At 36.7% G+C, this 19,513-nt stretch overlaps 1 protein-coding gene across 5 annotated transcripts in view; it reads left to right on the top strand.

Moving 5' to 3' along the window:
* The window catches only part of LRBA (LPS responsive beige-like anchor protein), a 411,832-nt gene that overhangs the window by 198,380 nt on the left and 193,939 nt on the right, over positions 1 to 19,513 (top strand). For all 5 annotated transcript variants that reach the window (XM_082050428.1, XM_082050426.1, XM_082050427.1 and 2 more), the window contains one exon: positions 13,772 to 13,896. In XM_082050428.1, the coding sequence (XP_081906554.1) occupies positions 13,772 to 13,896 (125 nt within the window). The remainder of the gene's footprint in view (positions 1 to 13,771; positions 13,897 to 19,513) is intronic.

The raw sequence follows: 19,513 nt of genomic DNA, 5'->3' as shown, positions 1-19,513 counted from the left end.
AAGTCACTTTAAAATACAAACTGGTTTACATGTAAATTAGTATTTTTTATTCTTTTCTAGGGCTCTGTTCATTAATAACTGAATTAATCTTCTTTCCAAAATAATGGTTTGTGTTCTGAAAACATGAATTTTTTTTGCATCAGGGGAAACTTATAACTTTATCTTATCCTTGAAGTCTCTTACAAAATATAGGGGCTTTTTATTTTGAAAAGGAAAGTGAAAGCATTTAATTTTTATGATGAAATGTAACAGTCTTTTCTCAGTTTTGAGTGTCATTCTGAATTGACTCTTCTGTCAGCAGATAAGCTAATTGCAAAAAAGCATGCTTCTCAGTTCCTTTACCATGTTTTTTTAAAGAGTGTTTTCTGTGATGGATTTAATGAACTTTGTAAACAAGGCTTCTTGGAGAAGTTGCATTATGTACTGCATCACAATGTTTGGGCTCTTTAATTTTCTTTCATCATAGGCTTCTGAAACAGAAGTTGTTAGTTTAGTTTATTCCTAAAGCTGAATAATAGAGAAAGGTGTGATTTTACAGATACACTTGTAGTTTATGTATATGAGGAGGAAAATTATGTTCAAGGAAGAAAATGTGCATTGTGATGCAGTATACCTAAATTATGCTTACAAATACATGCACAATAATTTAACAGTGATATGGTCTTAAATAATCTCCTCCAAGGAATTTATGTAAAACAAGAACTAACATCTCTAGAAGAAAAGTGTGGAGAATTGTGTGGTTGTTACAGACAAATGTTCTGCTCTCACATTTGCATTCCAGATTTTAAATATGCAATTTATAGTTTTGTTAGTAGTTCCTTTAGTACCAAAAGGATTTTTCTCTTCAGTGTCCCTACTGTTGTTTTTCATGAACATTAACAATATCACATACTATACAGATAGTTGATTTATAAACACACAGATGGAATTCTGTAGTCCAGAAACTAAGGTTTGCCTGTGCCACTCAAAACTCTTTACCTTGATGCGTAAGTGACACATTAGAACAGAAATTCCAAGAAATTAGCCCAGTGCCAGCCCATTGTTTTTCACTGTAGTAATTCTCTCCAGTCTTCCAAGCTTCCCAAGCTCTGAACGTGGGTGTTGAGGCCACTGATACTTGGGTTTATTTGAAGTTGGTTTCTCCGCTGTGGATGAGTACTTGGAAGAGAAACATGCTAGGAGGAAGAAGGAGTATTAACAGAGAAACAACATTAGACTCAGGAAGTCCTCTGAGCTGAAAATAGTTGAAAACTGGTGGAGCTTTAGGGCAAAAGTTGTAGATGATCAGTTTGATCTTACTCTTCCTTAAGCCACCACTTTAAGCCACCTCTGACATTTTTGTATGCAGAATTTGGGATTAGACTTTTGGTGACAAAAGGTTCAGCTGTCCCTGTACACTTTCTATCCAGCAGGTGCATTAGGGATGGGGAGGGGCTGGTGGTGCTGCTGGATCCAGTGAAGTGGTTTGGGTGCAGGCCAGTGTGAGCTACCCAAGGTTGCCCAGTGTTTCTCTCTGCTGGGGACATTTTCTAGGGGTGCTGAGTGGCTGTGGGACAGGGCTTCTTTGCTGCATATGGCTTATTGTTTCCAGCTGTGAATGACAAACAGTGTTGTGTCCATTTCATTCTCCTCCATCACAAGATTGCTGTGTTGAGAAGAACTGCTTAATAATGAGAAAATTGTTTCAATGTTAATATAAAAACTAAAGGGGCATGTTATTTTTTCCTACTGTTGTTTGGTCTTGTGTTTGGTTTTTTGTGGTTTTTTGTTTGGTTTGTTTTTTTCATGTTTGACTTGAAACTCAGAGTTATTGTTGCTGAGGTGGCTGGTAAATTTGTCTTAAAAGCAAATAAAAGAATACCTCTCTGAAGAGGGAAAAGTTGGAAACCTTGTCAAGAGGGGTAATAGCCCCCTTGAAGAAAAAGCGTTATTGCCTTTTCACATGTGTCTCTATGGATGCTAACACAAAGGGGAAAGAAGTTGGGGACGGGGGATGGCTATGCTCATTTTTAAATCACTGAAGTGAAACCCAAAACATTTTGTGGTTTGTTGATTCTTGAGCTTTCGTTTTACAGTCTTTGTTATCAATCCAGTTCTTGAATGTTGGATTTAAATGCTAATGCTGTTAGTCTTGAGTGTGAAGTAAGGTTATGTGGAGGAAAGAATATCGCCATGTCTCTGTATTGCTCAATCCAAATGTTCATTACCAAGTTATCTTTTGCTATGTTTCTCTCTTCAAATAGCCATAGAAAAGAAGTTTACATCCTCTCAATTAGCTGCTTCTGACATGTCACCTTTTTTCCCCTGGACTAAGCCCTTAAATTACTGTGTTTTAAAGGAACCTTGGGTGGTTTAGTGATCTAATGTATCTTAGGCTTTACTGCAAGTAGCCCTTTCATGTAACTTTTGTAACATTAATAAGGATGGCTTCTGCACTTATCTCTTGTTAATGTAGCCAGAGGATAGGTCTGATTTTCAGAGGCAGCTAGTAACTATCTCTAGAACCTTTATGAGCCTTGGGCGTCAGTGGATTTCAGGAAGTGGTTCAGTACCTTCAGCTAGCTTTGATAGGATATGTGATTAAAGCTGCAGATATTTAGGTGAGCTTAAATTAGCACTGAGTAATCAGGCCTGAAATAATACTATATTTGTCTAAATACAGGATGACATTTATGGGCATGTGAAGAAAAAACAATTCTAGAGTGCCTCCCTACCTTTTGACATTTGCCCCAGGTATGCACATCCACCTTTCCAAATGGAGACTCCAGCTTTTCCTTGGCTTATTCTCCCACATCAGCTCCTCATCTACTGAGCATTTTTCCTACTTGTCTAGACCTTAACATCTATACCTTACTGCTGCTTTTACATCCTCAGTAGTACCGTGTATGTGCTGTTTCATGCCAAGTTCTTGCAGACCATGCAGCAGATGGGTGTGAAGCCGTCCATGTTCTTCATGCTGCCTGGAGGGACTTGGTGTGAGCTGACAGCTACCATCTTGCTAACAGCCATTCCCACGCAGTATCACAGAATGGTTGGGGTTGGAAGGGACCTCTGGAGATCCAACTCTAGTCCAGCCCACCTGCTAAAGCAGGGTCACCCAGAGCAGATCACACAGGAAGGTGTCCAGATGGGTTCTGAATGTCTTCAGAGAAGGAGACTCCACAACCTCTCTGGGCAGCCTGTTCCAGTGCTCTGGTACCCTCAAGGTAAAGAAGTTTCTCCTCGTGTTTATATAGAACCTCCTGTGTTTCAGTCTGTGCCTGTTGCACCTCATCCTGTTGTTGGGTACCACTGAAAAGGGTCTGGTACCATCCTCTTGACATCCACCCTTGAGATGTTTACGACCATAAGCATCTTTACTTGCAGACTGCATCAGGTAACTGTTTTGATCTTGCCTCTCTGTGGTGTCAATTAATTGCCAACCTTTTGGATCCTAGTTCTTTGACTGCATGTAATAGAATATAAGGTATATTTTCAGGCTACTTTTTCCTTCATTTAAAGCTTCAGTAAACACAGTAATCTTTGTGTGGTCCAGGAAAGGGTGCTTCATCATAATTTGGTGGTGTGTTTTTCTTTTTAGAGACTGTCGAGGGTTAAGATTGCAGGGTGACAATAAAACCCTGGCAGATGTATTGTTAACCCCCTGTCCCCCACCACTTCCCCCTTTTTGCCCCTCCCTCTCCCCCCTTCCACTCAGCACAGGCGATTGGGAGGGAAAGAAGGACAGAGAGAAGAGAGTTGGAAAAAATTAAAGATGTTTTACTAATGCTACTAATAAGAATAGAGAAAATAATACAAAATATACAAAACCAATCTTGAAAGCCTCAGCAACTGCAGAGCCAGCACCCGAAGTCCTGGATTAGACTCTGCAGCCAACCGGAGCTGGATTCAGTCTGTCACTAGGCCTCAGTTCACAGGGACGACTCGCAAGGTCCTCTCCTAAGGTCGGCCATAAGGAAAAAGGGACGAGATCCTTGTGATCTCCCACTTTTATATGAAGTATTCACGTGAATGGAATGTTATACACAGTTGGTCAGTTTCTTAGTCACTTGTTTCTTGTCGCCCCTCTTGCGAGATGTCCATCCATGCTTATCAATAAGTTTGCATTCCATTGCTAGGTTTACCAAAACATGTGTCTGGTTCTTCAGGAAAATGCAGTTAATATGAAGGCTTTAGCTGACAGGCAAAATTCACTGAAAGAGAAACTTGTTTTTAACAAAACCAGGACAGAGACCTTTTACAAGACTTTTCAAGGAGAAATATATTGAATAAGTTAAATCTTTTTAAAGGCTTTTGAGTCCTGTTGTTGTTTCCTGATGATGCTATGCTAGTATGGTAACAGTTAGGAGTCTTGCTCCATGTGCTTCTTCGTGGTCTCGCTGCCTTGTACTTACTGTTTCCTGTCTCCGAGCGCGATACAATGTTTGCAGTTACTTGAACTCTTTCTTACATATGTTCCTGCAATCATCACACAGTGAAGTCATTTCCCAGATTTTTGCCCTCCTCAGTTTTTTTAATCCTGAATTCAGTCTCTGACAGAAGTGTTAGCCTTTAAATCGTGCTTGTAGGGTGGTGTTCCATTTGGTTTTGGTCGTGGTTTTTTGTGTGTTTTTGTTGTTTTATTTTGATGTAAGCTTTGATTTTAGTTAGAGAGTAGGACAAATGTAGGTAATGTTGAAGTTGAATCTCTCTAAGACTTCTGTATCCTGCCTGACCTGCAATGTGAATTGATAATACCTTTTCAGAGATGTTGTTCAACAATAGTTGAACATGCTATGGGTTACCTATTCTCCCCAATATGATTTAAAGCAGAGGGACAAGTATGTTCAAATTAATTTGTAATTAAGCAAGAGGTTGAAAGGGGAATTTTCTTATCTCTTGAGATGCACTCAAATTCTTTCCACAATAAAAATATAAAATGTATATATTTTTGGTATGTAGGCATTTAGGAACCTCAGAGAGGACTTTCTTATCTTTATTATTCTATGTTTTAAAAAAAAATCCATGTATAAAGTTGTTCCATCTCTCATAAGTTGGAGGACAGCCTCTTTCCTATCAAAGGAACTAACAGGTTGGTCTGTCTTGAATGGAAATCTTATTTTGGCAAGGCTGGTTTGAAGGCAAGTGGTGTTTAACAGACTGCATCACCTTGCAGAGGTTCAGTCTGGATTGGAAAACTGCAGATGTTGTACCTAAGTTTAAGTCATTTTCCCATTCTTCTCTTTGGAGTTTGTTGAATCAATTTAGTTATTAGATACTAATTTTAACTACTTTTTGGAAACAAGAAATGGTTTAGACCTTTCTGGCAGAGGGGTCTAAAAATATATATACAAATGAAAAAAAAATCCTTTAGAAGAACATAGAGCAGCAGAGTGTTTGCTGAATCAGAGGGGTGCACTATTACATTTTTATGGAAGCAAAAAGAGTATCCAGCTGTTAAGAGGGCTATAAAAAAGGATACAGGTTAGCCACAGCTCTTAAAGTGCAGATATGTGGGAATGTGACTTCATCCTGTTTCTTCTAGAAAAGATGGTAGTGAAGCTGAATTTTTTTTTTAAAAAAAAACTTTTACTGTAATTCATGTGTTAAATACTTTTGGGTTCAGAACAATATATAAACAAAGTAACAGATCTGACGAGATTTTCTTGTTTTGCTCAAAAGTTGATCTATATATCCAGAAATGCTGAAAGATTATCATCTTAAATTCCAAGCTACTGCAAAGAATTAATCCAAGTCATAACATTTCAATGCACTTTATTCCTCACAGAAAATCTGGTGTTGCTCTAATTAGTGAGAAAAGATATAGGTCAATATGGGTCCTTTCTGTGAAAGCATCTGAACCGGTAGGAATAGCTAAGAAGAGAGACTGAACTTGCTCCTTCATCCTGTATATAACCTATACTCTTATATTCCATTGTTCATTTTGTCAAGGAAGGGATGACTGAGTACTGCAGACAGAATTTCCCCATTATCAAACAGCAAAAAACCTCCAATGAGATACAGTGTACCTATTTTTGTATTCTATGGTGGTTCTTGTTATTTTCAATAAGAGTAGCGGTTTGTGGGATCTGTATGAACTGTAGTTATTTTGAAAGACAAATTAAAAGTTGTTGGCTGCAACCAGGTGTAGGATGTGTGAGATCTGGAAAGATTTATGAGCAACTAAGCCAAAGCGTCCTGTTGCAGATTTGCTATACATTTATTCTTCCATGTCTGAGTCATGTCTGAACTAATTTTGCTCAAAGCCAGAAGAAAATTTTCTTGTTAACTTTTTTTCTGGTAGAGAAGTAAAGTAGTTTCCAGTAAATTCATAATTAATCTTGATGGAAATGTAGCAGGAATTGAACTGTGTCTTAAGGTGACAGTCTTTTAAAGTGCAGCTTTATTTTAGATGGACCAAAATAAGATCAGTCTAAGATAAGATAGCAGAATACATGATTAGTACTGTACCATGTATTTAAGCAAGCCCTCTTTGAAGTATCAGTCTGCACTGGAATGCCAGCACTTCAAAGAATGCTGCCTCTGAAAAAGCTGTGGCTGTGGTTAGCCACCAAGGGGTTAATAAAGATCAAAGAAGAGCATACATAAACTCATACATAAACAGAGCTGGTTTTAAACTGGAAGTTAATAACACCATCATGTAGGAAAGCAACACCTTAAAGGTGGGCTTGTCTTTACCCTGACATGGTGCTTTATAATGCATGGAGGGAGACTGAAACATTTATAGTCAACATTTTTACTGGATTGCTTTTTAAATGAGGAATTCAAAGCTTGTCAATGCAGAAGAGAGTCTCTGTGATATCTGACATTGGCACTGTTCCTCTGGTTTTGTTTTGCATGCTAGTTAGATGGGAATGGTATGATTCAAAACACAGAGATCGGGAGGTCTGAGTGGCTGTGGTGTCCAATGTGTGGTTGAGACAAAGAGGTAGTATCCTAACTGTTTACTGTATGAAAGCATACCAACAGCATTTGTACCAGGTTTTAAAATGCAAATCTAGGCATTACAGATCTGTGCTGTTTGTACTGTCTTGTTTATATGGAGAAATAGCATGAAACATCATTAAGACGTGCTTCTCTTACTGACGTTCCCATTTTTTTTCTCTACGCTGGAAGTACCTTAGGTTTAAACTGTACAAAGGTGTCCCACAGCTGCGCAAAGGTCCTCAAAGTGACAGGTCTATGCTAAGTCTGTGTAGACATTGTGCCTGAAGGTCACACCCTGATTTTCACATCTATTTGTTCTGAAAGATGTGAGGAATAAATAGGCACTACTTTCTCTTCTGGAAATGCAGGAAACGCCCCTCCCCCACCATACCTTTTGGCAAAATTGAAACACAGATAAAGGTAGAAGTCCTTTTAGGAAAAAATCCTTTATAGACAAGGTCAATTGTTTTATTGGAGGAGGGTTAGAAGAAGCAAATAGACTATGCTAATTTAATGGATTACATTAATGTTCTGCAGAGTTGATGTTATGCCAGAGAAGTTATACTTGGTCCTCTTGGGCCTTTGTTATGACCAGTTTCTGTTACTACAGTAATGATTGTGACAGAGATTAAGAACCTGCCTGTCCATTATGTTTTTTTGCTTAAGGGTTCCCAATTATTTCCATTTGTGGAAGTTTGTATTCTGAAACTGTGAAATATGGATGTGGGGAAAATGAAGATAATATGAGAAGGCACAGACTCTGCTAATATTAGAGTACAATTATGTTGTATGTCTTCTTTGATATCAAAGATGTTCTTCCTTATCCTTTCCTTCCTTCCCCTCACCTGCACATTCCTTTCCCTCATTTTTAGCTACATAGTTGCTGATGAGACTGCAGCATAATCAGGTTACTAATATAAAACAGAATAAAAACATTCAGTCCTAATAAACCCAGATTGTTACTGTGATTTGCTTTATGATGTGGCCTCACAAATGCTTATGTGAATGCAACTGAGAGAAGGAGGGAGAACAGATAATCTTCTTTAACTGTTTTTGCCATTGAAGAAGATATAGGTAATGTAAGTAGCATTTTTGAAGATCTCAATGCACTTATTAGGAGCTAGTTAATCTTTAATGTTCTGAAGTAGATACATTATCAGTGAAGTGCTGTGAAATACATACATTGAAATAGAATGTAGCTGGCCAAGTAATATTTTAGTGGCAACTTTGACTTAATACTGACCAGACCTTTTCCTGCATGCTGTGCTAATACAGGCAATGTTGGGAATGAGATCAGGAACTTGATTTACTGAAAAATGTTAATTTTTCCCTACTGGATCAGTGCTCTGAATTAGGTCTGTCATATGGCAACAGAAACACTTGTACATGGGATCTCTGCATGAAATGCTGAACTCGGTACTGCTGCTGAGAACGTGCTTGTCAAGTTACAACTTCAGCCATTACTCTACTGTCATTAAGCTTAGTGGTTTATATTCAAAAATATGTTTGAAATTTTTTATTATGTTACAAATTAATAATACAGATACATGTGCACAAAACATGTTTTTAGATTAGTACTTATAGACATGTAGCTAATCATATTCATGTGCTCTGCTGTAACTTGTGTTTTTAGATCACAGTTTGTGAATGCTCATCACAAGAATACTGAAGGGTTTCAGAAAATGTTTTACTTGCTTGCTGAAATTGTGTGTTATCAAGTCAGTTAGTGGAAGATACCTTGCATTTTATTATTACATGCAAAATAAGAGAGATTTTAGTTTATACTCTGGACATCCAGCTGCATGAAAATACAATGAATTTCAATTTACAAAATAAAGCAGTTTCTTACATTACATGATTCACTGCAGTCTACTTAGCAGTACTCAATCAAGATTTCTGCAGTACTTCTAGAACTTCAGCACTTTTGTCTTTGGATTGACAATCAAATGTGAATGCTTATTGCTTTTTGTGTGTGTGAAAAATGTTTGTGTATCTTGCAGCACGTCTGGCTTGAGTTCTTGAAATATTTCACATGAAAGCAAAAGTTATCATGATGTAGAACAAGAAATGTTCCCAAACAACATTAAATAATCCACCATATTTTTTCTTAAAAAATTGGGCATCGTTATTTGCGTTCCATGATTGCTCTTTTGTGTAACTTAGAAGTAACACCTGATATTGTGCATGAAGTATTTGATGAGCCATTGCAATCAAAGTGCTCAATAAATTAAAACCAGAAGTTTTGGTAGGCTTGCAGACAGCGATCGAGAAATCACAGAGCCTCTTTCTTCTGGGTTTCCTTTCAAACCTGTACTGTTGCTACTGATGAATAAGTGGTGTTGCCACTCTGCGTTTGGTTGTCTATGAAACCAATTTAGCCTAGCTCTCCGTGTTCGAACATTTACACCTTAGAAATTGCAATTGCTGATTGATTGCCTTGCTGATGGTCTTAGCAGAGAGACCAAGGATTGATTAGGTTTGGAGATTGACTTACCCGCTTAACTTTACAGTTAGAGTTCCAATGAGGAGTGTGTCATATGGAAATTTATCTTGGTATCTTCACATAGATTTAGGACATGTGAATGAGATATTATGCTTATGTCATGATCACCACTTGTGTTCTCGTTCTCAGCCTTGGCCTCCAGACGTGTCAGCGTGATCTTTTCTGGAAGTATGAAATTCACGTTAACCAGTCTTTCATATCTGTGTTTAATGTGCACAATTACAATATGGCAGAGCAAGAACTGTTTTTATTTAAATAGTAGACTGTGCGAAGACTATAATAGTGGACTGTGCTAGCCTGAGTCTTCATAGTATAACAATGCGTTTGAGAGCATACACACTCTTGTTTCCGTCTGCTTTTCAGTTTGTTGCAGTTGTCTGTCATGAGTGGGTTTTCTTCCCTTTAAGGCTAGATAGCCTGCTAGATAGAAGAGGTTGTTCAGAGCTTAAATCATCCATTGCCTTTGCAGATGATTTCTATAATGTTGTGCTGCTTTCACCCTTCTTTCCTTTTCTTTTTCTCTTCTGTAGTGTGTTTGTTTATTTCTTCACTAATCTAAGTATCCAAACGGGTGCTTCTGTGGTGTGCTGAAATCCATTCTCAATTAACTGATGGCCCAACTACAGCCCTAAGACCTCTCAAACTATTGCTTTTTAGGTTTGCATTTTCTTAGCTCTTCCCCAGCTTGCAGAGTCACTTTTCTAACCACACTAGTGTGCTCGACTGCTTTTCTGTGGTCATAAAGGTGGCAGAGTATCTTGAAGTACACAATGGATAAGGCATTACAAGAAATTATTTAGCAATTGTATGATCCTCTCATCGTTCTCTGGTTGTGCTGCTTAGATTCAGTTTAAATCTCCTGTAGGGTATGAGGACCAATAGGTAATTCCCATGCCTAAAATTCCTTTGTTATAACACCATGATAAAACTAGTACACCAGTTGGTATGTTTTGTTTCCAATGGTGTTAATCTTTGAAACTGATAGAAAAAGTAGCTTTCTTGTTCCTGGAATGGAGATCTGTGAGCATTTAAGTTTTTTCTCATTGACCACAGTGAAGTGATTTTTTTCTTTTTTCAGAATATACTCAAAGTCCTGAGAATACAGGTTATATTGGTCATTCTGTATTTCATCTCATCTCTGTACAATTGTAACAATCCATTTAGTTATGTGAGAATTGAGAGGAAGGTTTTATCAGAATTCTGTTTGAAAAGCAATATAATGGTGTGCTGTTTGAATAAAACATTTCATATCAAAGCTTTGTTTCTATTCAGTAAATATTGTTACCAAGGAACCACTAATTACTGTGTATGATGTTAGAGGGCCCCCTGACAAATCCATGCAAATCATATGATTTATAATTCATAAATCCCCAGTCCCCTGAGAAATGTTGCTCTTGCACTTACACTAATTGAGTGCTTATGTTCATTGATCCAGTCCATATAGCACCTTTAGTCCATATGGCAGCCTTTATTGTAGGGCCAGAAACTTCTGTTCTAAAAATATCCCCTGTATTCAGTGGTGTTATACCCTTCCCAAAATCTATGTACTTGGCCCTTTGCTTCATAATCCTTCAGTCTTTCAGCAGTCAAATTCTGCCCAAATCAGAGCGATATTTACATCTGTCTCCCCCTGGCTGTAGAGGTACAAAGCCTGCATGGTACAGCGTTGCCTTTTGGGGGTGAGACTGCATTGGTTTATTGATCTTACAGGTAAGTTAGTTGTTCTAGAGTAGCTATGTAGTATACTGTCTTATGTTGATACTAATGTGCAATTGTCCCAGTAACTGCTCTCAAAAATGGCTCACTTGTAGGAACTGGACAACACAGGTCTTTATGTTTGGCTGTGCAGGTTTTTGTTGGATATTTTTATATGTGTAGAGAGTAGGTATTTTTTCACCTCATAATACAGTGGTTGCCAAAAGTTATAAATACTTAAATACATAGTCTAATAGTTGATACGATGTTGTTTGTGAATAATCAGCATACTGGTGAAGGAGATGGAATCCTATGCAAATTTCATTTGCCAAATTGGAAAAGAAAGTAGGGGACTAGAGATATATATTTCAGGATGATACTTCATGCCTGTTGATTGTTATCAATTTTTCTGATAATTTTAGCATAGTTTTGTAATGTAGTATCATTTTAATTGTTATCCAGAAGAATGGCATCACTTAATTCTATTAAAACTGTAGAAAGATAGATGAATGACAAATTAATAATTTACCATCTTTGCATAATACTGTAGCACAGAATACCAGAAGGATTGATGGCAGAAGAGGTTAACAAATTTTAGCGGCTTCCATTAGCTTTTCATTGTCATATGTTTGTGGTGCTGACTGAAATAAGCTTTGTAGGAGATCTCAGTCTAGGGAACTAATTACTTGTGCCGATTGCCATACTGATGAATAGACCCTCATTGTATCATTCCCCTGAAGACGAGGAACAGTCTGTGATTCACGACTGCATCCTGGCTGATATTTGATAATAATTTTAACAGATAAATGTAGGAAGGCAGAATGATGAAGTGCCTATCCATGCTCTATGACTATCAAAGGCATGCATGTAGCCAGCTGTGTTCTGCTTTTTTTCTATAATCACTAATGTAGAATTTTAAGTCATTAATCGACCTTTGAATAAACCCATATCTTCCTGTGGTTTATAGTTTTTGTTTGGTTTACTATTCCAAAATAATTGGATTTTATAATCGAAGCATTCAGTTTTTAACGTTTGCAACACACACACACACACAAACTGTGAAAATAAGATATTAGAGTGTTTCATTCCAACACTTCAATATTTTTCTGAAAGTAAGAAACCAGGAAGATGAAGAATAGCACTGCCTTTGCTTTGGTGTTAGAAAAAGGCATAGAAATGTAATGAAGGCAGATGCAAAGACACTTCATTCTTATAAGATTATTTTCAGTCACAATTTTTAACGTCTATGAATTGTGTGTGAGAGCAGGGTTATGCAAATTATTCTGGCTTTCATTACCATGTTTGTTTGAAACCTTGATTTACCTTAAATAAAACTCATTTTTACCTTTAGACCTCAAAACTAAGAATGTAGATACCAAGTATTTTTAACATTGTGATTTGTAAATTAGTTGTGGCTATTCATTTGTCAGTGTTGGCAGGTATACTTTTATTAGCTCCTGGACCAGAAATTGAATATATATGCATTTTCATCTATTGTTTTAATACTAGTTCTGTTAACAAACAAAATCAGTGTTTTGCAATTTGGGCCCAGATTTTCAGGCTATCACAGCTATTCTATGCTTCAGGCATCTTCTGTTTGTTTATTTGCTATACCTGGAATTGTGGGGGTTTTTTTGTGCATTCTCTGGGCTAAAATACTGTTTTACAATGGTATACATTCATGATCGTGTAACAAGATAGCAACTGGCACTTATATATGACCATATTAAAAAGATCTACGTATATTTGGAACATACAATGGAAAATAATGAATTTGATATAACCTTTTCTAGATGTAATTTTTTAAAAGTATGCCTTCAATATAGCAATTATTACACATCATAACATGTAGTTTTTAATTAAATGTAGAAACACAACTACATAAACCAGAAATCCAATCTGATTTGCTTGAAAATAGATTACTGTTTCACTCTCCTGGAATGGTTTATTTAAAAACAGTAAATGGAACAGAAATGCATTTTCTTGTGTTGTTCTAAGCCTCAGGGGCTAAATGTAATGAATATTTTAAGAGATTATTTTAATTAAATTCCTGCACATCTAAACAGAGTAATATTTTATTATCACATACATAACCATGTAACTGAGGTATTCATTAAAGTTAACACTTTCTGGACCAAGAATTCATGGTATGATTTACTGACCTTGTGCAAAAAGGCACAAATTAGGAAGAAAAATGAAGGGGGACAGACTTTGATTAATATAGGTAATGCTATACCATATTTATAATAGCCTTTTCCCTATTCTGGTTTATAAATGCAGGCACTGAGAAAGGTGCCCTGCTGAGGCTGAAATGAGGCTGAAATCGGAGCACATGCCACCAGAGTGTGGGGAAACTGATCACACTGTCAGCAATTCATTTCAAAATGATGTATTTAGTGCTCATTTCACCTTCCAAGAAAAAAGGGAAAGGAGTTCCTTAGACTGGAAGGTGATATTGTTATTTTCAAGGACATACCTAAGTAAAAGATTGCAGAAAGGGGGGAGGTTAAAAAAAAAAAAAAAAAAAAAAAGGAAAAAAAAAAAAGGGCAAAAGCAGTGCAAACAAGGAGAGCTTTATGCAGAAATTCAGCGCTACCATGCTGTTTGATAATTGCTAACATATGTGGCTCCTCTGTTTCATTGTAGTCGTCCTCGTGAGTTCTGGCGCCTCGACTACTGGGAAGATGACTTGCGGCGCCGGCGACGATTTGTGCGTAACCCCCTTGGATCGACACATCCTGAAGCGACACTAAAAGCAGCCGGAGAACATGGTCAGTGTAAAATCTGCATCCTGCCAATAGCAGGTTACAGTACGTGGCAGTAAAGACTAGACCGTCATTCCTATAAGATGCTAGAGAATTGTCCCAAGTGCCAAAGGTTTTTGTTGTTACATTTCAGACACATTCAATACAAAGATAAACTGACCATTACTTCATATATCGATGTTGGTATTTCTTAAGCTTCTTCATTGCATCTCAGTTGACCTGACATGTTGTACATACTTTCCGTACATGTATTACAAATATAGTTCTTACTAAGCACAAGAAAGGTGGATGCCATTTTGCCATTAATCCCTGGACACACTTTCTTGTGGTAAATTACATATTTATGCTTTAGGAACTTCAGAAGATCTGTTCTGCTCAGAAATCTACAGCAGTTATTTCAGTTTGCCTAAGCATGTATCTGCCTATCATTACAGATACATTAAAAGAAAAATAACACTTCTGAAGCTAAGCTGCATTCAGATCTTTGTTTAAGTCCTCAAGCTTTTCTGCAAGAATTTGATATGGAAGAAGTAGTAACAAATTCTGAAATGTAAAGTATTGTTCAAGCAGTAAATGGTAATAGTGATTTCTACCTGGTGATTTTAAGAGAGGAGATTGCATTTTTTCCCTTTTTTTCCTCCCCCCCCCCCCCCATTTTATTATCAAGGATCACTCAGCTACATGCTGCTATGTCTGTTCTAGAGGAATGTATTTACAAGAGTAATATAGCAATCAGCTTGAGAATTCTATAATAAACCAAGAAGATAAAAGTCAAAACAAACAAACAAACCCACCGAAGCTACAGAACTTTGGGTTTTAGTCTAGAATTTTATGTCTTTGCGATCTAATGAGGATACATTTATAAGGTAGAAAAATCTTTCTTATATTTAAAAATAATTTGCTTAGAATTAAAGCTGAGTACCCTTCACCTTGAAGGTACCTGCCATGGATTAGAATAATTTAAATTTAATTGGGTTTTTTGTTGTTGTTATCTGGTTGGGTTTTTTTGTTGTGTGGGGTTTTTGTTTGCTTGTTTGGTTTGGGGTTTTGGGATTTTTTTTTTTGTTTTGTTGGGTTTTTTTGGTTTTGTTTTTGTTTTTTTTTGTCCTTGAGTTACTGCATACATACACACACACATATTATATGTGGAGGCATAAACTTCATGCTAATTTAAAATTACTAAAACTATTGTTTGAATATACAAGAACATTATTGTCATAAAGTTAGTTTCTGTCAGGAATCTTAACCTCTTGCACTCAGCCTTAAAGAGCCATTTCTAGAAGAAAATGTCCACAATATGTCAGCTGATTTAATGCCAAATGTGACATAAGTCCTTTAAAATAAATGACCGTACAGAGAATAGTCAATAAAGTGATCTGAAACCAATGTTCGTAGAGCCCTACATCTTTGACTATAGAAAGAGGAACACGATGTAGAATTAATTAACCCACTTTTTGCTTTGGGGCTTGTTGTCGTTAGTACTGTGTGTTGTTTCTGTCCCATGGACTCTAAGGACATAAGGTTTCTCTCTGTTTAATACCCCATGGATAAAAAACAACTGCCCCCCTTTAATACTGCATGTACTTTAAATTAAATAGCTCTTGTTACAATTTTATGTATTCTCATATTTTCCATATTTAGTCTTCATATTATTTATCAAAATATTGAAAAAAGTATTTTTACTGCAAAATATTTAGAATTCCTGTCTATACTTTACTTGTGTAACTAATTCTTCCATAAGTAAACACACACTAATACAATTATTCATCTTTCATTGTAATGTGATATTTTCACTAATCCATGCTATATTTCAAGAGCTATCGCCCATACTCAGTTTGTAATTGACAGGAGTACAATTTTTGTCGAATAAAAGTAGCCCTGTTTCATAGGTGGCTGATAGGCATAGCTGATAGCTAACCTGGGTAATTAAAATAGAGCTAATTGTTTTCTGTCTGCCCTTCTGTTCAGCATTTGACATCCTTAACAGGCTTCTATTATATTTAATTTCTTGATGTTGTTTTATTCTTAATTTAATTGCATACTGCCTTTGTTATCTGTTGCTGTTCTGTTTCCCTATCTATCCAGTCAATATTGTAGTTTACCTTAAATCAAGATTTAATATGATTTCTGAAAATATAATTACCATCTACCTGAGCATGTGTATATATACAACTGCCTTGTTCCAAGACTTTCCGCTAGCAAGTTGTAAAATAAATGACCAAAGTACAAAATCAAGTTCAACTGGAAACTATATATCATGTATAGGAATACAAAGGTGTGGGGGGGGTTGTTTGTGGTTTTTTGTTTTGTTTGTTGAAGTACCAGAAGGTACAGTTGTCAGAAAGGTCAGCTTGAATAATCACTTTATTTATTTGTTTTTAAATTGTGTTTAGAAACTTTTAACATTAACTAATTTCAGGTCAGACAATCCAATTATTTTTAGATTTTTGGAACCAGACTTTCAGGCCATGTTTTCACGATGTAGATGTCCCTATAATTCATGCAATATTTGCCCTAGGATTTAATGATTTCTTAGCAATAATTTATCATTAATTATTCTGTTTCAATTAATTTTACATGTCTCTGAAGAAAAATAATATACGATTTTCTCAAAACAGAGCAAAACCAAAACCTGAAATTGGACATATGGGATTTTACCAAAAGGGAGGTGGGAAAATAATGCATAAATAATGGAAAAGTACTATTGCAGTAATATACTTTAAAGCATATACTTTAGCACGCTTCTCTTTACTAGATACACATTAGGAGCTGCTCAGTGTCTCTCGAATAAAACCAGATATATTCTCTGCCCCAGAGAGCTCACAGTTTAGGGAAGATCACAATTTGCAGCTGTGAAAATTATTTAGAAACAACTGGAAGCCTAGAATATTGTGCAGTAAAAGCGAGAGAGAACAACAACAACAATCAGCTCTGTTGCAGCCTAGTTACATGTGTTAGTAGCAAGAACCAATCTTTTCCAGGGATTGATTTGATTTGAAGGAGAACCTCTGGTGCAGAGGTGGCAGAATAAATACCTGAAGACTAATGTTCTCTGTTCAGACAATCAATACCAGCCCCATGACTATACTTCTGGCTACCTTCTCGTTAAAAACAAATTTTTTAATTCTGACAATTTAATTGCCATTCCCAAGTTCACATTAACTTGCTTGGGAAAAAAAGGCTTTAGGTAATTTTTCAAAGTGGGGGGGGAGGATTCCTTCTAAAATGGCTGTTTATAAAAGTCAGTCTAGTAGTGGATTGTGGAGGAAGGAAACCGAGGTAAAAATGGTTTGGTAGAAAAAGTTTGGAATGGAATGAGTTAACTCTTTTCTGTTCTCCCTTTCACCCATTGCTTAAAAATGAAACTAAAATACTTATATAGGTGTGAAAGTGAAAACTCATATAATGCAAAAATGAGTACTTTAAACCTCTTGGTATTTTTAGATTGACCCCCAAATATAGTATTGTGTGAGAGAAGCTTTAGCTGCTAGAAAGTACTTTATCAAGCTTTTTAACAGGTGATTTGTTGTTTTTTATTGATGTTTGTTAAAAACTTGGGGAGAGGGAGATTGAAACAGCCTGTAGTATTTCCATCAAGGTAATAGGTAGAGCTCGAACCATTGTTACTGCAAGGGACTAGCAGCAGATCACCTACATTACTGGGAACAACGGGTCAGTTTTCTTTGCCTTAAGAGATGCAAAATAAGTCTTAAAAAGAATATTTTTAAAATTTGATGGGAAGGTGCTTCGTTTTGTTTGGGTTTTGTTTGTTTGTTTGTTTTTTCCAGTGTTATCTTTTTAAACAAATAGGAAGACTAGAGGGAGGCTTCTGGGAGCCCTGTTTTACAAAATAGGTACTTAGGGGTTTTTAATGCATCTTTTCCCTTAATTGCTTTTCCTAATATACTTAAGAGATGTTGGGGGGGAGGGAAAAAAAAAAAAAAAAGTAGTAGTAATAGTATCTTCTGTATGGTGCTTTCTGATACTTTCTTTTTCAAATGGGTTTTAAAAATTGTATTTTACATGTAAGGGTTAAGTGGTAGACAAACACTTTAAAATAATCTGTCATTGCATACGTACCTTAAGCTTGTTCAGCAATGTAAGCTAAACTATTATTTTTACACCCAAGTGTTCCAGAGATTTAACTGGAATAAACAAGACTCTGTTTGCAAAAAGCTCCTTGAAGAAACTGGGTCTTGCAGAGCAATTTTGGAAGGATTGCATGGAATTACAATAATGAAATAAATTAGTTAAATCACTGTGCTAGATAAATATTCTGCCAGCAGGCTGTTACATCCTGTGCAACACACAGGCCATGCCTTGAGGTCTTGATCTTGCAAAGGTGTACGTGAACATGTGCTTAGATCTGCAGAACTGGACCCAAAAGCTCCAGTCACACCAAGAATAGGCAGCCCTGGCAGAGCATGGTTTGAGTTAGCAGGCAAGAGAGCAGGATTTGGGATCTGAAATATGAAATCAAATGTAATATACCTCTGTGCATACTTGGGAACTGAATATGTCACACGATGCCATGCTCTGTCACGTGTATCTCTAATCAGTAAATATAGAAAGCAAACTAGACTATGGCCTGACTATGTAAGTGCATTTATCTACAGAAAATAGATGAATCCATGTGGAGTATATTGACTTCTATACAGATGCTGATGTGAGCATGTGTGTGTTGGTTGCAGGTGTAGTGCTTCATTTAACTTGGTACAGAAAAAGCAGATTCTGGTTCAGAGTGTGACACTGTATTGCCTTCCAGTAGCTAGTAGCTGCAGATGTGTAGACAGGCTCTGCATCTTCTGTGCATGTGTGTATGAATGTTTTCTGCATACCAGCGTGCATGTCAGGAAATGTGGGTAACTAACATCATATGCAAAGAGATGACAAATATTTTAAAAATTTATGAAAATGGACTAAAATAACTTGTGGTCTAAAATCTTGTATTGAAAGAGGCAGTTGCATAAGATGTATGGTTTTGAATTGGTATAATATCATTAGATGGGGAAAGAAATAAAATCTGAGTAAGTGACAAAGATGATTCAAGAGGTGTATATTTCTGTTATTCAATCATCTTTGGCATGGAAGCTGCCATACTGATTTTATTTTTTCTTGGTGGTAGATGGGAAGAAAGACTGAAGGATATGCTAGTATTTTGGACAAGTTGTGCTAAGTATAACAGTATTAAGCTTCGATCTTGGCTCTCAATTCAGTCTTAAATGAGAATAGGTAGAAGGTTAGTTTGAAACAGCATCTTCAGTATAACTCAAATAGATAGTAGTAGAGGAAGCAAAAATGGTAGGTACATACATTTCACTTGGGTTTTTTGAAAGAACAAATATATTTTGCCTGCATGAAATAAGGAGGGTGGGAGAGAGAGAGAAAGAGGGGGGTTGAGAGAGAGAAAGAGAGAAAGAGGGGAGGAGAGAGAAGAGGGAGAGACAGAGAGAGAAAGAGAGAGAAGGAGAGAGAAGGAGGGAGAGAGCAGGTAGAGAGAAAGAGAGAGAGCAGGAGAGAGAGAGAGCAGGAGAGAGAGAGAGCAGGAGAGAAAGAGAGAGAAGGAGAGAAGGAGAGAGAGAAGGAGAGAGAGAAGGAGAGAGAGAAGGAGAGAGAGAAGGAG

This window comes from Streptopelia decaocto (genome assembly GCF_964273445.1).
Source record: "Streptopelia decaocto genome assembly, chromosome: 4".
NCBI lineage: Eukaryota > Metazoa > Chordata > Aves > Columbiformes > Columbidae > Streptopelia > Streptopelia decaocto.
The sequence above is the reverse complement of the archived record's forward strand: the minus strand, read 5'-3'. Positions and strand labels throughout refer to the sequence as shown.